Source organism: Dermacentor albipictus, chromosome 8 (genome assembly GCF_038994185.2).
Source record: "Dermacentor albipictus isolate Rhodes 1998 colony chromosome 8, USDA_Dalb.pri_finalv2, whole genome shotgun sequence".
Taxonomy (NCBI): Eukaryota; Metazoa; Arthropoda; class Arachnida; order Ixodida; family Ixodidae; genus Dermacentor; species Dermacentor albipictus.
Window position 1 is genome coordinate 133741248 of NC_091828.1, and position 20616 is coordinate 133761863.

A 20616-nucleotide genomic window follows, 5' to 3' on the forward strand; every position below is an offset into this window, starting at 1 on the left:
CCGTAACTAGCAGGATGGTCACCGCCGCAATTTGCACACACAAAGTTGTCTTTACTTGCACACGTCTTAAAGTCATGAGGTCCTCCATAGCGCTTGCACCTCTGTTCCCCACGACAGTACTTAGCGATATGTCCGAAGCGCTGACACTTAAAACAGCGTGGTGGTGTCTCCATGTAGTCGACAAGCTCGTGTCTGGTGAAACCAAGGTTGATCTTCTCCGGGCGTTCAGAATTTGGAGCAAATGTGAGAACCACCGAGTTAGTGCGCCTTGACTCCCATTCAGATGACAAGGTTTGGACCCGACGGATGATTCTTCTTGCATGGAAAACTCCCTGAGGTCTCAGGTAGGTGAGTAGCTCTTCAGCCGAGTGCCATTTAGGGACTCCTCTAACAATGCACGTGTTTTTCATGTAAGTGTGTGGGACACGGGCAGATATGACTATGCCGCCGATATTCTTGGTCTCTAGAAGGACGTTGCCTTGTCCTGTCTCTACATCTAAGAGCAATGCTCCCTGTGCTGTGAAGTGGCTCTTCACTGGTGCTCCACCGAGAATCGTTTCAAGCTCAGAATACAGGACAATAGGGTTTACTTGCCTTAATTAATCTCTTTCAGATGCTGCAGTGATTAACACAGGAATGCCCTCCGCCCTGTCTTTACGATGGCGCACAATTAGGAAACCACTCTCGTCCATGTCTAGATCTGAAGTGTTCGACACGTTGTCGTCCTCGATGATAGTTGACTCGTCTTCATATTTACCAGTGTCATGTCTTTGCATTCAGGCTGGCTCGTACAAACACATTTGTTCTCTATTTAACTGCTCCTCAATTTCTGCCCACTTTTCCTTTCTTCTGCCGCCCTGCATACTTATGTAGCCTATTGCATGGCGAGCTTTGTTTCTTGGTTTCCTGCTTTTCCTCCGACGGCGATGCTCTTCTGATGTTCTCCTAGGAAACCTTCTTGATTACTACCTACTCTAGCCTCCTCAGTGCCCGCGGGCCCCCTAAAGAAGCAACAGCGTGACCACCAAGTCGCCAGCCCACTTTTCGTGCCAGCTTGTAATTGTAGTGGGTTCCGTCTCGTTTAAAACCCCCACACCTTCTCACTTCTCTGTTTACTTCCACAACCTAGAAGCCTTTCTCTCGGCTCATTTTCCATATCGCCTCGTTAGCAGCCACTACGGCTCTTTGTACGTGACTGTCACGTACTGGCACCTCCGGCACCGTGCACACCACGATCCCCACGGCTGTGGGGATAGCTCGCGCAAGTCGTCGACTCCCTTCCCCAAGCGCTGGGCTAGTCCTGTCCCTTTCCTGTTTAGGACGTCATTTAGCTCACCTGCTACTATGACAAAGTTGCGCAGATGGGCATTTTCCGCGAGCTTTTCTTTTGCTCGCTCCATGACAGAACCCAGTGTCCGCCCTGGAAATGTCCCTACCGCCACTATTTTATTGCCTTTCACCCTCTCCACAATTGCTTCTGAGCACACAGCCGGGTTTGAGTCGCCGGCGATAATCACCCTTTCACTCTCTCCTACCTCTCCCAGCTGCCCTTTGTCCCTTTCCGCTTGATTCGGACTCGACAAGGGGAATTGTCCCCTGCTCCCCTGCTTTTTCCGCGTGGCGGCCTCAAGGTAGGTGCCGCTCTTTCCAGCTAACCCTTCTCCATGTTGCACGCATTGCAAGTACTTTGCTAGCACTCCCTCCCCTGTCACGTCGGGGGACTGCGTTTCTTTGTCACGCGCATTCTCGTTCACAATGGCGGCCCTGTTCAGCTCCGTGGCGCAGTTCCGTGGCGTTCCGTGGCGTTCCGTGGCGTTCCGTGGCAGTTCCGTGGCGCATTTTCCTAGGTTACTTCGTTTTTTTTTCACGACCTTCCGTGCATCACGCTCCCGGTTTAGCTCATTTTAAGCTGTTCCACCTGCTTGACAAGCTCTTCCTGGAAGGCCTCCATTTTCTGCAGCCTACTAACGACATCACAGTGTGTGCCGGTTCACTCGATTCCTTCTCCATTCTCATCCGTCCCCTCATCCGCCTTGAGGGACGCCCCGTGCACTGCCTGCTTTCCCGGCTTTTTTACGATGTATTGCACAGCTTTTTCTGATGAAAACACTATAACAATATAATAATGCAGAGCACGTGTCTTTTAGCAAAAACCGATACGCACAGGGTCCAAATCCTCAAAATGTCACAAGGCAACTCTCACCACTGTTTCAAAAGCAATCAATGCTGCGGAGACCCACGATATGACACGCTCTCGCACGAGCTAAACCACGCGGCCACGCTCTCACTTTCCTACCAATACACGCACAGTAAAACTACTAATAGTTATTAGTCTCAAGTATTAGTGAACTATCAGTAGTCTATTAGTAGTCAACTCAACTATTAGCCTCGACTATTACTAATAGCTAGTAGTCTCTCTAATAACTCAACGTCCCATCCGGCTGCACGTGTTGAAGCACGTGGCGCGAAAGGGCGCTCTAACCATCCTGCAAGACCAAATGTACACTAAACACACCCGCGCACACGAAATACGAGAGACAAAGAAAAGGAACAAAGAAAACCACTCAATTGCAATTTAAAGGAAAAAAAATAACCGGCAAATCAAACACAGAAGCAAGCTCAAAGCCTGCACAAAAACTGGTGATTTTGTCGCCGCCACGGAGCCCTGAAAAGCAAGTCCATTCGCCACAAAATCTCAAGCCGATGCGGTGGCGTGATACGGCTTTACGATACGGCGGAGGCGAGCGCCATCTGGAGCTCTTGCAAGGAATCGGGTACGTCATTTTATGGCCTTTGAGATTTGCGAAAAGCGCTTGTGTTTTCAGTAACAGAATTATGTTTTCTCGTATATTCCAATTACAATCCGACGCCATCATGTCTGTATGTTGTGTGCAAGTTGTACTTTATGATTTTTCTGAGATATCTTGAGAAGTTCAATTAGTTCAGTAACTTCCTTGCGCGACATGGAGGGTTTGCGTGATTGGGTATACGTGGTTCAGTGTTTTCTGCCCGAACGACGGTTGACGCTGGACGCCGGGCGCCGACGCCGGATTTTCTGCGACACGGGTCCTTCAACGCTGTCGTGTTAAAAGGCTGACGGCGTTCCGTTTTCTCCTCGCTCGATGGAGAGTTCTACACTGCACATCATCATCATCAGCAGCATCATCATCATCATCATCATCATCATCATCATCATCATCATCATCATCATCATCATCATCATCATCATCATCATCATCATCATCATCATTATCATCATCATCATCATCATAACCATCATTATCTTCATCATCATCAGCCTGGTTACGCCCACTGCAGGGCAAAGGCCTCTCCCATACTTCTCCAACAACCCCGGTCATGTACTAATTGTGGCCATGCCGTCCCTGCAAACTTCTTATTCTCCTCCGCCCACCTAACTTTCTGCCGCCGCCTGCTACCCTTCCCTTCCCTTGGAATGCAGTCCGTAACCCTTAATGACCGTCGGTTATCTTCCCTCCTCATTACATGTCCTGCCCATGCCCATTTCTTTTTCTTGATTTCAACTAAGATGTCATTAACTCGCGTTTGTTTCCTCACCCAATCTGCTCTTTTCTTATCCCTTAACGTTACACCTATCATTCTTCTTTCCATAGCTCGTTGCGTCGTCCTCAATTTGAGTATAACCCTTTTCGTAAGCCGCCAGGTTTCTGCCCCGTAGGTGAGTACTGGTAAGACACAGCTATTATACACTTTTCTCTTGAGGGATGATGGCAACCTGCTGTTCATGATCTGAGAATGCCTGCCAAACGCACCCCAGCCCATTCTTATCCTTCTGATTATTTCCGTCTCATGATCCGGATCCGCCGTCACTACCTGCCCTAAGTAGATATATTCCCTTACCACTTCCAGTGCCTCTCTACCTATTGTAAATTGCTGTTCTCTTCCGAGACTGTTAAACATTACTTTAGTTTTCTGCAGATTAATTTTTAGAACCGCTGGCATAATAACCAGACAGAATGAAGATGATTCATGTCGCTATTACTCATTAATTTTTAGAGCGCTTCGCTACTACAATTTGTTATGTGATATTTGTTATTGTTTGCTATCCCGCAGGAATAATGAAGATACGGAAGCTTCTGGAGGCGGACGGCCTGAGGAATATCGGCGCGAAGCTGTGGGACGTGCCCTACCCGCCGTGCTTGAGAGCCGGCAGCGTGTGGAGCGCCGCGTATCTAGACTGCTTTCTCCGACAGACCGGATTCCCGGCCATGCACGTGTGCTGCACTTGCGCCATGGGAAACCACTCTCTGGCGGTGGTTGACGAAAGGCTGAGGTAGGTGCTCTGTGAAACTCAGGATGGAAAGGAAAAACAAAACAAAAACAAACAAGAAATAATTCACTGGTAGTTTTACGATATTCCCTAATGCGAAATTTGAGCGCAGCTGTATACGTGTTTCCATTCGCGTTATATTGGCTGGCGTGGACAATCTGTCTCGTGCGGCAAGTTACAGACGGAGCGGTGTGCAGCGCTACTGCTTCGCAAATCGGGAGGTCGCGAGAGGCGGCGCGTGGATGACGCGCAGGCGCGATTCACGGCAGCCGCCGCAGACAGACGTCCGCTCATGCAGCGCTTTTTTTCCACACAGGCGACGCGCGCTACTCTGGCGCCATCTCGTAGCTATCGTCGCCGCAAAGCCCTTCTTGCGCGGCACTACGCTTTTCTTCTCACGCTTTCATCACACTTTCTTTCTCCGCTTTCCTCCTCTAACACATTTCGCTATAGCTGTCTTTCATCTGCCGCTGCGCTCGGCGTTCGCTTTCATCCTTTCATCATTTTGATATTTATAATGCATAATACACCGCTTTTTGTCCAAGTGGGCATTGTTAAATCTGTCCGTGTTTGCGTTTTGAAATCCTGCTTTCTGCTGCAGTGCATAATATAACGCTAGCCTTCATTTATCACTCGTGTACTGCTTACACGAGAAGAAAGGGGGTTACCCGCCGGAGGGGCCCGACATTTTATTAGTCGTATCATCAGGAGCCGACAAACACTGGAACCAAGGACAGCTTGCGATTCCTTAGAACCGCATCATTATGTGATTACATGTAGTGACCTTTACTATCTGCTGTGTTTTCCAGAACTGCCTGGCTCCTTTTACACTTTTTTCACCAGGTAGTCGCTTTGCATTTTGTTTGTGTAGGGCTTGATTATGCGCATGTTCGTGTGGGACGAAGTGATACATGTGATACAAGTCTGGTGTCTAGATATATAACTTTGACGCGACTACACTGGCATTCACTGCGACGAAGGCCGGTCCTCCGAGCTAAACGTGTGCAAATACATATGCCATAACGCTCGTCCTTTTTTCCCTTTTGAGTGTGATATATATATATATATATATATATATATATATATATATATATACATACATATAAAGCCGCGCTTCACCGGGAGATCAGATTTTAGCCGAACGCCGACTGCGTTCGCCGCTGTCGCCGTTCTTTGAGTGTAGCCTGTTTCTTGAGGGCAAAAGTTCGCCCAATAAAACGCTCGTGTCGTCATTACCAGGTTTTCTGCATTCTTCACCACTACGTGCCAATGTTCTCACTGCACAGTCACTTTTCAGACACCCAGTATAAGTAACGGCTACTGGATGTCTGCTTCTAAACTTTAGCATTTACTGTTCATTTTTCTTTCACACTCTCAGAAGAAAGTGTACCCGCCAGATTGCACTTCCGACACAATTGCTTAATACTTTCTATTTCAACTGCAGGGTGAAAGGAGGCGTGACGGGTCTTCGAGTTGCCGATGCCTCGGTGATGCCTGCTGTGACAACAGGGAACACCAACGCGCCGGTCTTGATGATCGGCGCCAAGGCGGCGGCTATTATATTGAAGGACAACGCCTGAGGTGACGTTGGTGTGGTCACTGACGGCACAAGCAATCCAATAGCTGCCAGAAAAAAGAAAACTAAAACATTTGAAGCGCTCCGCTCGTCAGCGCAGTAGTGGAGTGAAGCCAACCTTCGAAGTGTCTCAGTACGCCGCGCACACGTTAGTTGCCTAATGGTCACACTTTATTTACATGGTGCTTAAGCTGTAGACAAGATTTAGAGAGACTGGCTTCATCTTTATAAATAAACAAACCCAAAACAAGAAAAGAAACGGCGCGGCATTGCTACCGTTTCGTGCTTCACATTTTATAGCCTCTTTTATTACGGCTACGACAGCCGTCAAACCTTTGCCGCGGCTAAGCAGCGTTGCCGTGCCGCTTTTGGCTCGGAGCGTCGTTTGCGTACGCTTACTCTTATCCTGTGGTAATGGCCGATAGCCCGACTTAGCCCGACTCCTGTAGGTGTGAGGAAACCATCGAGCACCTATTACATATCTGTCCTCGTTACGACGTACAACGCCTCTCACTCCGGACGACTTTAATCCGACCGGACCCGAGACCGTTCTCTGAATGAAAGATACTCGAACCGTGGCCACATCGGTAACAGGAAGGAAAAGTGATTTGTGCATTAGTACAGCACTCGAAGTGCACCGGCCTGAGAGCCCAGCAATGGTGTGCCTCTGCATCATACCACGTCCACTCAGTGCTCTCCCTCTTTCTATGCGCCCCTTCCCTTGCCTCCAAGTGTGGGGTAGCAAACCGGACGCTTGTCTGGTTGACCTGCCTGCCTTTCAGCTCTTTTTCTCTCCTTCTCAGTCTGCTGCACGTGATCTTGTGCGCTGATCATGAAAGGCTTCGACTGTGTGCCTGTGCTCTGCCTATTCTCTCCTTCTACCTCCACCTTCCCCAACTCTCAGTGTAAGGTAGCAAACCGATTTTTTTGTGCGGGTTATCGTCCCTACTTTTCACCTTTATTTCGCCCCTCTCTCTTTGATATTGCGCTGACATAACTGGATAAAATGAGGGGCTAATTTTTTCGTAAACGGCCGTAATGTAGAACATATTCCATGTCTGTTTCACGCCACGTGATGCGCGCATTGTTAACTCGGCTGAAAAACATTCGATGGCACCGCTCCATGCAGCAACCAGACCATAGCTCATTAGAAGCAGTGAGATAATTGGTAAACGGGACGCTTACTTGAAGAGGAAGCCTTAGTTCGGGGCCAACTCCGATGCCGCCTATTCAAATACACGTAAAAGCGCAGAAATCGCTCTATGAAAAACACCCTCGACGGACCTGAAAGAAATTTGTTGTATTTGAAAGATACATTTAAACTGTGGTGACTTCAATAAGCAGAATTTGGATTGTTGGCGTGGAATGTTGTAAAAAAATTGTCAAAAATCGGGTAGTTAAAAAAAAAGAAGCATTACATTTACAAAGGTCTAACTTCACCAATATAGATGCAACGCTGTAAACTCCATATGTTGGAGCATCTCAAGCGAGCAGTTGTCATATATATATATATATATATATATATATATATATATATATATATATATATATATATATATATATATATATATATATACACACACACACACTCATATATGCTTACGTGAAAATGTTACAATGTTTAATTTGTATTACATGTTGCGATTTTCAAGCCTTTTTTGCAAGATATCGACGACCTAGGTCATAACTATGCTTCGTGCAGTCGCTACATTTTTAACTTTATTCTCCTAAATGTAGCACAGATAAACTTTGGTCAGTGTTCGTCGAGAAACGTGATTTCTGCGCCCTTGTGTGTTTAGATAGGAGCCCCAGAGTTAAAGCTTCATCTTAACTGGCTTATTTTTCCCTGCACTACGGAATTCCATTCATCCGCGCGAATGAGAACGAGAACGTTGCACAGTAGTGCTATACGTTTGGCGTTTCCGGGTGCAAACCAGACTTCTGAAATATGCCTTCGATGCTATATTGCCTTTTCTATCATTGCGGAGTTGAAGAGTTGGTCGCTGCTTCATTCTTGAATAAGTTTTTCTGGTATTCGAAGCCTTTCTGTACTTGAAACATTTATCTAGTGCCATCCACATGTTCACTCCCGATCAACGGAGGAGCTTGTAAATGATAAACTTCATTCAGTTACATTGTGCCCCATGACAATAACAGCATTGAAACGAAAGAACAACACGCCACCAAATTCGTTGAAATTTGTTCGTTGAAGGAGCGAAACGTAATACTTCAGTACCCCACGTCGGTTTGGCGAGATGCTATAGGGATTACATGAGCCAACTAAAAATTGCTTTGTCTCATTCCAGCGGGCAAATCCATAGGCTGCTTAAATGCGAGACATTCTTCTGCAATTACTGAAAGTTACTGTACAGAAGTTGGCTGCTCCATGCGTTGGCAGAGGAAGTGGTGCCTCCCTGCATCACCCACGGCTGTGATGCGGCAGGACCATTCTGAAGCGTCAACGTATGCGTAGGCATTCCCCTTGAGACACTGACAACTGTTGTTATTCTTTACGTTCGAACAGTAAGAAATATTCTGAAGTTTAGGATAGCGCATTCTCAAATGGAATAAATATGGCATAGCTAAGGCTATTCGATTGGTATTAAGGATATGGACTACTCACACACCTCTAGAGTATGGCAAGCAGTTAACAAAGCGAGTGCTCTGCTCATAGTTCAATGTTTGCTTACTTTGTTATCCTGACGTTGTAGACTAATGTGGGGTCCACGATGCATGTTATAAATGCTCGATTTTATTTCAGTGGCTACGAAGGGCTATTCCACGGGTCGAGCAAGTGACGAGACCTTCTTAAACCAACGGGTACATCAGACGACAATGATGAATTCTCGCAAAGGGTTGTCACCGACGAAGAGACGTGGATTTCGCTCACTTTAGGTGCGTGTACGGATCGAGATAGAGCGAAGTGTTCTTTCGTCATTTTTGATCTGTTGGCGCTTGAGACCACTCGAACTGCGCAGACCGGTACACATTCTAAGGAAAGCTTACGCCCTCCGAGGCTTGTCGACAAATAATAATCATCATCTGTCTTGTGTGCGTTTTTCTTCTTCGGCAATCTGCGTCCGCTACTTTCTTGCCAGGAATGCTGTGTCACGCTGAGACGCGCATGTTACCGAGACCAGAGGAGGGCGACGTGCGCCATCAGCACGCGCGCATGCCGGGGTGAGCCGGGGTTCCAGTAAACCAGTCGTGCACCGGCAAATCGACGGACGCTCAGTGGTTTCGTTGCTTGCGCATGTCGTTCGTGGCCTGAAAGTACTTGGCACGCAGCCTTGAAAGAAAGAAATGCACGCAACTGAGACGCCGATTATTGCTTGGGGATAGGATTCACAGTTCTCTTACAATAGCCTCCGGGAGGCGAGGCTCCACACAACTTCACTTTCTCGAGGTGTTAGGATCTTCATTTCCCCTGCACACTACTACTGCTTTCATGAAGTAACGTATACCAAATTCGACTGTTTTATTCAAGATTTTATTCCCAGTACATAACGTTGCCACCTGCTCCAGGAATTTTCGAGTACATGGTGGTGGCTTTTGACGTTGATGCCGAAGAAATTAGTTTTCGGACTGGGAATATTTATGAAAGATGTGTTTTGTCGTGTGTTGTTTAAATTGCTTGAATAGAGTAAACTTAATATTCGGCGCCGTTTACTTACCTTGCCTTGCGATCGTGCCCAATTTGAAAATCTCAAGGTTGATCTCGTGTCAATCCAGTGCAGTTTGCGTTATTTAAATTTTTGGGGAGCTCTTCAACAGTGAGGAAACATTCACCGGTGCCCGTTGACGTAACATTGAGGAGATCTGCCCACGCTAAATGAAATCGCTCAAACAAAACAAATTTTGTAGTCACAAAAGTCTCGATCTTCTTTTTTTTTTCACATAGATTTGCATATGCTGTGTGTGTGTGTGCGTCCGCTGGGTCTAGAGTCATCTCCTTTTCGCTGGTACGCCTTTGTATTGCTACCCGTGTTACGCCGCATTTCCATGGATCCGTCCTGCAGCACGTTACTAACAGACGTGAAAAGAAGGCACCTGCAAAAATTGCAGGACGCTTAAGCTGCGCCTTCAAGAGTGGAACGCGATAGCGTTATCGCATCCCGTTCGCACCGCCCACTCAAAACGATCTACGCGAGCTAAACGTCGTGATCGGCACAGACAGCCGGTCCACGACGCGCCATAAAGGCGGACGCGATCATGGGGCGAGTGGCACGCCATGTGTCGGGGAAACGCCGTACATTACGAGGAGGGGGTCTTCTGTGTTTGTTGCAAGATGGCTCTGCATGTACGCATGTACGCAGAGCGCAGAAGAAGTGTAGTGAAAACGTACTTCGCTACTCGTGCAACTGCGACTTCTGTAATTTACATGCTCATAATTACCTATATACACGGCAGTATAACTTTCTACGGCACGTTTCTAAGGCAACACCACATTTACTAGACGAGTTTTTGTCCCGCTTTGAACTATCGAACTCGTGGCTGAGTTCGATAGTTCAAAGCGGGGGTCTCCGCCTCACACTCCGTATACCCTGGTTCGATTCCCACCCAGCCCATCTTGCAAGTTGTTTTTATTTATGAATTGCCTTCCGGGATTTCTCGCTCACGGCCAACACCACCGACGCCGATGCCGACATCGACGCCACCGGCTTTTCTGCGACACGAGCTCCTTAACGCTGTCGCGTTGAAATGTTTCTGTTTACACGTGGCCCTTCAGTTTACCGCTCGTTGTACCCCTGTGACGTCAGTAACGATGATGCGCGAACCTGGTAATAAGGACTTCAGCATTAAAACCTACTGTACGTGGTGCTCGCAACGCAGGTGCAGCAAGCGAGACCTTTCATCTGTTCATGGTTAGGAAGGCGCGAAGCGACAAGAACGACAGGAAGAACACCGGGCGTCTTTATACCGTCGGGCTTTCCTAACCGTGAATTCACGCCAAGTCGCCGAGTTCGCTATTTTGTTCTTTCAGTGAGAATAGCCGAACGGTAAAAAAAAGGTAAATGCAAGAAAAATGTTATTAATCAACCGCACGAATGAAAATACACTCTACAAATTGAAGGTGAACCATAAGGGTTTGCTGATAGACAAGTAACGATTTCAAGAAGAAATAAAGCATATATTTAATCGTAAGACATACAATTTAGTATAAAGAAAGAAAACGCGAAAGAAGATTGTTAAAAAATATTCTACTTAGAGAAATATGCGCCACAATAAGAGCAGTGCCATCTAATTCGCCATCACTTAAGATTTGTAATGGAAGAAGTTGTGGGATGATTACGCGCAAGATTTGCTTTGAATAATAATAATAATAATAAAGGTCTTGACTAGAAATCGGTATCCACAGTGTGTAACAGAGGACGGTCATAGCAGCCCTGGGAGTGAGTGGTCCAGGAGGCTGCCTTCATTGCACAACACTATTCGAGGAGCAATGCAATGCGCTCGTCTTGGCACTACACAAAATCTACTGGGCATCTTATATGCCTCGCTTTTCTCATTGTGTCGGCCGCGTCTGCAGAATACAATTCTCCGTCCGGCAGAGCAGTTGAGAGGTAGCTTTCACTCGTGCCCAGCAGAGGCTTTGCTATTTAATTGCAAGTGAAACGTGGAAACGCCTATTCTATAGAGTAACCGCTAAACCAATCCAAGCAAAATTGGTTGTTATTATGAGGAAAAAATATTGGATATTGGAAAGAGTACACTTGTTCATGAACTTGATATTTTTGTGGTCACGCTTACAATCTCGTAGCACTACCGCTAAATCCAGGCATCAAAATTATTTGAACTTCAGCTTCTAGTGTCGCAACGTAAAATTATTGCTTTAGCATGACTAGTGTGGAATTCTAACATTGTTTTAGCGAAATTTTCAAAATTCCTATTCACAAACTAGTCGAATGAAAGAAAAGAAAAAGTCACCCAATTGTGATTGTCTCGAGGCTACTAATGAAACTCATATGGTTTCTTAGAAAGAAAGCCCGGAAGCTGAAGGGAAAAGTCGCCCTATTTTACGAATAGAAACCGAGGCGGTGCTGTCGCTCAAACATCCGAGCTGACCAGGAGGCTATAGCATATCACTAAAATATCGATGCAGATCGAAAGGATAAAGCATATCGCAGAGTCAACCCGAATTAATGGACAATCTTGAGCTCAAGGACAGTGTGGATTTCCCGGGTACGGATTTCTTTTATAGCTTCATGTTACTCTCAGATGGATGATAGTTTTTTCCTTGCATAAGTTTGTTTCGTACTTGCGCGACATGTATAAAATTAAAGGCCAGAATCCGCAGTCTTGATTCATTTTCCACTTGTTGCCGGGCAAGATGATACACGCTAGTTGCGATGTAATAGGACGCGTAACAAACGAAGTGACACCAGGACAGGAAAGTTGCACGTGCATCTCGATGGCCTGATCGCGAGGCAGAAATTGCTTGCGCAATGTATTTGCGCATGCTGGCACCTTCGCTGTAAATGTGAACTCCTCTGCTATGAATTAATTTGGTTTTGAGTGACACACTTTTTTGCTCTGATCTCACTTTAATTTGTTCCGAGTCCTAACATACCATAGCCTGAGAAGTAAGTAGCATTTCATCTTTTCCAAGCATCACGTAACGTATTCAAGATCAGTTCGGTGGTTATTGAGCAGGTCGATTCCTCCAATCTCATGCAGGAGCTGACGAGGGTAAGCTTCCTCTTAATGCTACCGGATGAAGCTAAACTCGGTTATAGGCGCTGAGACGAGCGAACCGCGCGCGTGTCAGGTGCGGCATTAGCGCCGACAAAGTGTCCTCGCAAACAGAGCCCGCACTGCGAGCAAATGTCATTCGAGGCACAAACGTCCTCTCGGAGGGGCTGGCCGACGATCACGGGCTGATGCACCCCACGGACCCGTCTCCTGTGTATTTGGCAACGATTGTCATGAGCTGGTGCTTCCGCTTGTGTTTCGGCTTTTCGCAAAACCATTCTCCTCACGCTACTAGCTGCCACAAACAAAGCGCGTCTCTTCTCTTGCTACGTTCACCACCACAGGCATACACTTACTCGTGCGCAAGAGCACACGTCGAGACGAAACGCGCATTTCGGATTGAATTAACCGCGCCCAGAAGCCACGTACTTGCGTGAGCACACGTCGCCGTTCGTCCAGTCATTCAACAAACGCGATACTGGACAAAATTCACTCCTCCGCCCCGGACTGCACAGACTCGGGGCCAACGCGTCACGAGACGCTCAAGCCCGTGAGGGCCACGATGGCGAGCGTTGCTGTCCAGATACGGTTGGGCGCGGTAACGTGGCCGGCGAACGACGTGCACTGGAGGTCGTCTTCCTGGAGGTCGATGAGCGGCTTGCGCAGCTGTCCCCCCGGGTACGTGCACTCGCTCTGTCGGGCCAGGTTGTGCACGTAGATGGCGGCGTCGAAGTGGAGCATCTGGACACGTAGCGTCTCCCGCAGCCAGCGCCGCAGCCAGCGGCTCAGCCACAGGAGCTGGCAGTCGCACACCCACGGGTTTTCCTCCAGCCGGATGCCACCTGGGGTGAGCGAAACACGTTTCCAGCACTGTGCTCGAGCAAAGCTTACATGCCGCATTACACAACGACGCCGGTTAAAGGGACGTTTCCTTTGGCTACCTGCACGAGACTCGTCGTGGCTGCTGATGGGGCGATGAGAATGTGTGTGTGCATATATATATATATATATATATATATATATATATATATATATATATATATATATATATATATATATATATATATATATATATATATATGTGATTTCAGCATTTTGTCTTTGTCTGTCTGTCTGTACCAAGATGGCTGCATGCCCTCGTGTGCAGCCATGTTGGCGGATCCAGAAGCTCACCCTTTCTAGACACAGGGGTCAAACAACTCGCGAGATAATCCAAGCTTTCCATACGAACAGGAAGGGGGACGCGTGCGTCAGCCAGGCTTCGGTTTCGTTGTCAGACAAGGAATGCGCGTATATCTGCTGAGCACGTGCGCTCACTCTATATAACTCTATATAATCTGTTAAGTTCTTTTTTGCCTTTGCGGTTTAGTTCTTTTCTCTGGAAATTTTCTGGCATGCGTTTGATTTGTTGTTTGCATTTCGGTATAGCTAGTGAGCGACGTAGTTTATAAAAATAAAGATTGCATGCAAATAAAGTTTTTACTTTTGCCGTGGATAAACACATAGAATTCATGAAGTTACACATTGTATAGGATGACGGTAAACACAATCATACGCATCGCAGCTAGTCCTGTCGCCACTCCTGTCGTATGTGTGCCTTCGTCTTCCTCTTTAGCGCTTTTTTATGCAAACTGTCGAGTAGTAGAACATCTGACTTAACGATAAACCAAAGCTTCGCTTCACATAGATTGAAACATGTGTGTCGGGTCTGTATTTCTTCCCTTTTCACAAACATGCTGGCAGACAGCTCGGACATTCCACTGCGGTCGTGGATATGGCATAGATCAACAAGCATACATAGCAAGCGGTCGACCAGCTAGACAGCCCATCATAATCTTTAAAGAAATTATGACATTGCATTTCGTAATTCTTTTTTTGTGCTGAATGAAGATTCCCGACCTTGGAACCCCAGAAAACTTGCTGACAAGCCAGCTCCCTAAATAGTTTATTGAATAGCATTGCTACGAACCAGTCTTGTTTTAATTTCCACCTAGGTGTACGTGTCATGAGGTCATGACGCAGGAGGTGGTCGCGCGGGAGCAGGTTATCGTGACGTTCGGGCACTCGCTCCGGATCGCTCGATCGTCTACTATGTTGCAACGAGTGCTGGCAGGGCAGGTGACCACGCTAAGCAGCGAGCCGGGGCGAGGACCAAAACATCACGATGGTCTTCTCCCACGCGACCACTTTCTGTTGCATGACCTCCTGGCACACACATCTCCTGGGAAACGAAACCAAACTGGTTTGTAGAAATGCTATTGTAGTAAATTATTTAGGGCGCTGTGAAGCTTGTCGCTATTTCTTCTATAGCTTTAAGGCCTGCGACCATTAAATTGACAAAAATAAAGCCGGCAGATCCCACACCCAGTGGGAATCGATGTTATGCGAAGCAGTGTGGGGCAGCCTACCAAGGTGTCAGGGCGACTCACGACGACGGAACGACCATGAGAGCACTAAGACGTAGGCGGCTGTTTCATGACCTACATGACACGCACTCCATGACATTATTGTCATGACCTATCAGTGATGTTTGTCGTACACTCATACTATGCCAGTTTTGCTACATATCAAGACGCAGGCGGCCGCTTCATGACTTACATGACATGCATTTCATGGTATTCTTCTCATGACCTATCATTTACGTTCGTCATATGCTCTCGTCATACTACGCCAATTTCGGTAAATACCAAGCTAGCGAAACTACCATGAGAGCACCAAGACGTAGGTGGCTGCTTCATGACCTACATGGCACACATATGTCATGATATTGTCACGGGTACAAGACTATTTACAAGATGTATCTACAAGACATATATAAACAGCAGCCGAGAATCCCGAGAGGCTGCTGTCACTTCGTCGTCTTCACCATCGACGACCTTGTCCTCTTTGCCCACCGTAACACTACCCCCGGCAGAAAAAGCACCGTCCCGCTGCTTCAGACGGGGCCGCCGGTAAGGGCATAGTAAGGCTTAAGCCGAGAGACGTGTACGAGGTCAGGTGAGGTAGAACCAGGTGGCATGACGGAGGTCTCGGGGATTATCTCGTAAGTGACATTGGCCACGTGACCTAGAAGACGGTAAGGGCCTTTGTAGCACGGAAGGAGCTTCTCGGAGAGCCCCACTCGGCGGCAAGGGGACCGAAGTAGCACGAGAGAGCCTGGCGAAAAATATGTGTCACGATGGCGGCGATTGTAAGCGTGTCGTTGAGATGCATGCGATCCTAACAGACGAGTACGGGAAAGCTGGCGTGCATTGTCAGCGTGGACGATGGCGTCGCGGGCATACTCGGTCCTCGAATCCTGTATCAAGGGGAGTGAAGCGTCCAATGGTAATACAGGGTCACGACCGAAGAGTAAGTAAAAGGGGGAATACCCAGCAGTGCCGTGGCGTGATGAATTATAGGCGAACGTGACGTAGGGCAGCGCCACATCCCAGTCCTTGTGGTCGGGTGAAACGTATTTCGATAGCATGTTAGTAATGGTCCGATTAAGTCGCTCAGTAAGGCCGTTGGTCTGGGGATGATAGGAGGTGGCCAGATTGTGCCAGGTAGAAGGTGAGCGTAGGATATCAGCGATGACTTGGGAGAGGAAAGTGCGGCCTCGGTCAGTAAGGAGCTTTCGCGGGGCGCCATGTACTAAAATGATATCCCGGAGTAGGAAATCTGCGACGTCGGTTGCGCAGCTCGTGGGAAGGGCCCGAGTGATGGCACAGCGCGTCGCGTTATCAGTAGCGACAGCGATTCACCTGTTGCCGAAGCTGGACTCGGGAAAAAGGCCAAGGAGATCCAAACCCACGCGAAAGAACGGCTCAGGTGGAATGTCGATCTGCTGCAAGTACCCAGCAGGAAGTGTTGCTGGCTTTTTGCGATGGTGACAGGGCTTGCAAGCAGCTACATACCGTACGGAGCAGCGCCGTACGGAGCGTGCGAGGCCGGGCCAGTAGAAGCGGCAGCGCACGCGGTCGTAAGTGCGAGCAAAGCCAAGGTGTCCGGCAATTTAGGCGTCATGAAGCTCCTGAAGTACGGTTGAGCGGAGGTGTTGAGTAACGACAAGGAGAAGGGGAGGACCGTCAGGATGAAAACTGTGTCGGTACAATATCCCGTCGTTGAGAACGAACCAGCGCAACGATGGATCAGTACGAGCAAATTCCATTCGGTCAATGAGGGTCCTCAAAGTAGTGTCATGGTGTTGCTCGTTGGCCATGTCCAAAAGACGGCAAATGGAAAGAACACTTGCGGAAGCGTCCATGTCGGCGTTGGCGCGCGTGTGTACAGGGTAACGGGACAAACAGTCGGCGTCCTTGTCTAGGCGACTAGACCTACACCCCACCGAATAGGAATACTCTTGTAGCCGCAAAGCCCATCGTCCAAGCCTCCCTGTGGGATGTTTTAAGGATGAAAGCCAACAGAGTGCGTGGTGGTCTGTTAGAATAGAAAAGGGCCTGCCGTGTAAATAGGGGCCAAATTTCGCCACTGCCCACACAACGGTCAAACATTCGCATTCGGTAACAGAGCAGTTCCGCTCCACAGGTGACAAAAGACGGCTAGCGTACGTGATGACACGTTCATGGCCGTGTTGAACTTGTGCCAAGACGGCACCGATTACGTGGCCACTGGCATCGATGCGCACCTCTGTAGGGGCTGAAGTAGCGAAGTGTCCTACAATCGGTGGGGTGGTGAGCGTGGTGGTAAGGCGAGAAAAGGCGGTGGTCTGAAAGGATCCCCATGAAAACGGCACACTTTTCTTCAGGAGATTTGTTAGAGGGCGTGCTATGGTGGTAAAATTTTTAACAAAGCTGCGTAAGTAAGAGCAGAGGCCCACAAAACTTCGGACATCTTTTGCAGACCGTAGAACAGGGATCTCTTTCCCGGCGCGAATTTTCTCTGGGTCCGATCGGATGCCAGTTGCATTGACGATATGTCCAAGAACAGTAATATCACGATGGCCGAATTTATATTTCTTGGAGTTGAGCTGTAGACCGGCCTTGCGAAAAACGGCAAGTACAGCTGAAAGGCGCTCAATGTGTGTGCTGAATGAGGGCGAGAACACAACAACATTATCTAGGTAGCAGAGACATGTCGACCACTTGAATCCTTAGAGTAATGAGTTCAGTACACGCTCAAGGTTACTGGAGCGTTATAGCCCAAAAGGCATAACTTTGAAGTGGTAAAGACCATCAGGCGTTACAAAGGCAGCCTTTTCACGATCTAGACCATCGACAGCGATTTGCCCATGTCCGGAACGTAAGTCGATAGACGAAAAATACTGTGCACCGTATAGACAATCGAGGGCATCATCAATACGAGGTAGTGGGTAGACGTCCTTCTTCGTGATGCGGTTGAGGTGGCAGTAGTCGACGCAGAATCTCCATGAGCCATCCTTATTTTCGACCAGCAGGACAAAAGACGCCCAGGGACTTGAAGATGACTTTATGATGTCTTTCGCTAGCATCTTGTCTACTTACGTTTTGATGGCGTGACGCTCCGAAGCTGAAACTCGGTAGGGTCTCCGATGGATAGGTGGATTATCGCCTGTATGCATACGATGTCTGACAAGTGACGTCTGGCCTAAGGGTCGGTTGTTCAGGTCGAATATATCCTTGTAGGAAAGTAATAGACTGCACAGTTGTTCAGTCTCCGCAGGAGTGAGATTCGGGAAGACCATTTTCCGAATGTCGTTGTCAGTACACTTGGCAGACCGGAAAGGCTCACAGGAAGCGTCGACGGCAAAAGTCTCAACGCAACTAAATTCTAAAGCAGTGATTGTACTCAGGGTGATATGTTTAGGCAGAATTTACTTAGCGAGCCCGAAATTCACCACAGAGAGGTACGTGCGATTGTCTGTGACGCTCAGTATTGTATGCGGGACAGTAATACTGTGGGTGAGAACGATGGCAGTTATGGGAGCGGAGATGTAATCTCCATCGGGAACTGGCGCAGAAGGAGACATTTCGATGTATGTCAAGAACTGTGGTTGGCCGTTGACAAAATCAGTCGGTCTTAGGCGAATTTCGTGTGGTGTTGGAGGAACTTCCAGTATAGGCAGGTCAAGACGCACAGTACTTGAGGAACAATCGATGAGCGCCGAATGGGCGGAAAGGAAGTCTAGGCCTAGAATGAGGTCATGGGGGCATTGGTAAAGCACAGTGAAAAGGACGACAGTATGGCGGCCAGAAATGCTCACACGTGCAGTACACATTCCGAACACTGTCACCGTGCTACCGTCGGCGATTCGTGCGAACCGAGTAACGGCAGGCGTAACAATTTTCTTTAAATGGCGGCGGAGCCGGCTGGTCACAATCGATATGTGTGCTCCGGTATCTGTGAAGGCTGTGACGGGTGTGCCATCAACGTGGACGTCAAGAAGCTTATTTCTCGTAAACAGCGTCGAAGGATGATTTTGCGGCTAATCCGACATTGCAGCACCACCTCGACGAGTCGCATCGCCTAGTTTTCCTGTTGGGACGGTCCTGGGTAGGTCGGCGACGGCGAGCGGTGAAGCTGGGGCGGACGTGGCTGGCGACGTTGAGGCGAGGGCGAGCGAGCATAGCGACCAGCCGATGTAGTGGCGTCGGAAGCGCCGTAGAAGCGACGGGGTGAGGAACTTCGGGGCGAACTTGAATTCCGGAAGGTGTTTCGGGAGGGGACGGCAAACGGCTCCGGCAGTGATGGGAAACGTGACCGATTCGGCCGCAGCAGAAACAGATCGGCCTGTTATCAGGTGTACGCCACTCCGATGGATTTCTGGTAGTGTAGGAATAACGGACACTGTGAGGTGGACTGCGATAGGACCGAGGCATAGGAGCTGGGAGGGTGTCAGGGCGACTCAAGGAGCAGGTGCTGGGAAGACCCATATTAGAGATTTCGTGGCGAACCACGGACTGGATAGCGACATCGTCTCAGCGGTGTTGTTCCACAACGTCTGTTGAGGCGAGGCAGGAAACGCTGCTTGGAGTTTGCGGCGTACAATTCGGGTCACGTTTTCGCTTGGTGGTGGAGAGCTAGATTAGTCGGTGTGGTCGATACAGAAAGAGGTCGCTGGAGTATTTCAAAGCCGCGTAAACTGATTGTATATACGGTAACTCTTCGCCTGCTCGAAGCAGCGGCATTCCTTCATGATGGCGTCGACAGTCGACAAGTTTCTAAAGACCAGAAGGTTGAATGCGTCGCCCGCGATGCCTTTGATAATGTGTCCAACATTGTCCGCCTCTAGCATTGACGTGTTGATTTTATTACAGAGGCCTAGGACATCCTGAATGTAGGAGACATACGTCTCGGTAGCACTTTGAGCACGCGTGGCGAGTTGTTGCTTGGCGGCTAGTTGTTGACCGGTCGGATTGCCAAAAACGTCGGACAGCTTTTCTATGAACAAGGCCCAAGTGGTTAGCTCTTCCTCGTGTGTGTAAAATCACGTTCGCGGTGTTCCGTCGAGGTAGAAGACACTGGCCAGCATTATGGTCGGATTCCACCCGTTCACCTTGCTGACGCGCTCATACATCTTCAACCATTCTTCCACGTCAACACCATCGACGCCGGTGAACTTGCTGGGGTCTTGCGGCTGAGCTAGAGCAGCGTACTGGGTATGCGTAGTCGGCATTGCAGCTGCACATGCGGTGCCTTCCATTGGAAGCATGGTCCTAGGCTGGGTGAGACGTCCGCTGCGGAGCTTCGTGGCGAAGACGCGTACCCCGCACGTCCGCCAAAATGTCACGGGTATAAAACTATTTACAAGATGTATTTACAAGGCATATATAAACAGCAGCCGAGAATCCCGAGAGGCTGTTGTCACTTCGTCGTCTACACCATCGATGACCTTGTCCTCTTTTCCCACCGTAACAATATTCATGTCATGACCGTAATTTACGTTCCTCATACGCTCTCGTCATGCTATGCGTACAATTTTGGTACATACCAAGCTAACGAAACGACTATGAGAGCACTAAGGCGTAGGCGGACAGACAGATAGGTAGATAGATACTGTCAAAGTTGCAAATGTTCGCCACCAAATGCTTCGCTTTTAATAAAAACAAAACTTCGTATA

At 48.4% G+C, this 20616-nt stretch overlaps 2 protein-coding genes across 8 annotated transcripts in view; one reads left to right on the plus strand and one right to left on the minus strand.

Annotated features, from left to right (window-relative positions):
• LOC135913477 (4-pyridoxate dehydrogenase-like) overlaps positions 1–8902 on the plus strand; it is a 158867-nt gene extending 149965 nt beyond the window's left edge. For 3 of the 4 annotated variants that reach the window (XM_065446032.2, XM_070524537.1, XM_070524536.1), the window contains 2 exons: positions 4093–4312; positions 5754–6141. In XM_065446032.2, the coding sequence (XP_065302104.2) occupies positions 4093–4312; positions 5754–5889 (356 nt within the window). In that variant the 3' untranslated portion in view covers positions 5890–6141. Of the gene's footprint in view, positions 1–4092; positions 4313–5753; positions 6142–8646 lie in introns of those variants that run through there. The other variant, XM_065446033.2, reaches the window with a different exon arrangement.
• Positions 8903–10995: 2093 nt separating this feature from the next.
• The window catches only part of LOC135913476 (chaoptin-like), a 372394-nt gene continuing 362773 nt past the window's right edge, over positions 10996–20616 (minus strand). For all 4 annotated transcript variants that reach the window (XM_070524538.1, XM_065446030.2, XM_065446031.2 and 1 more), the window contains one exon: positions 10996–13420. In XM_070524538.1, coding sequence (XP_070380639.1) covers positions 13110–13420 — 311 coding nt within the window. In that variant the 3' untranslated portion in view covers positions 10996–13109. The remainder of the gene's footprint in view (positions 13421–20616) is intronic.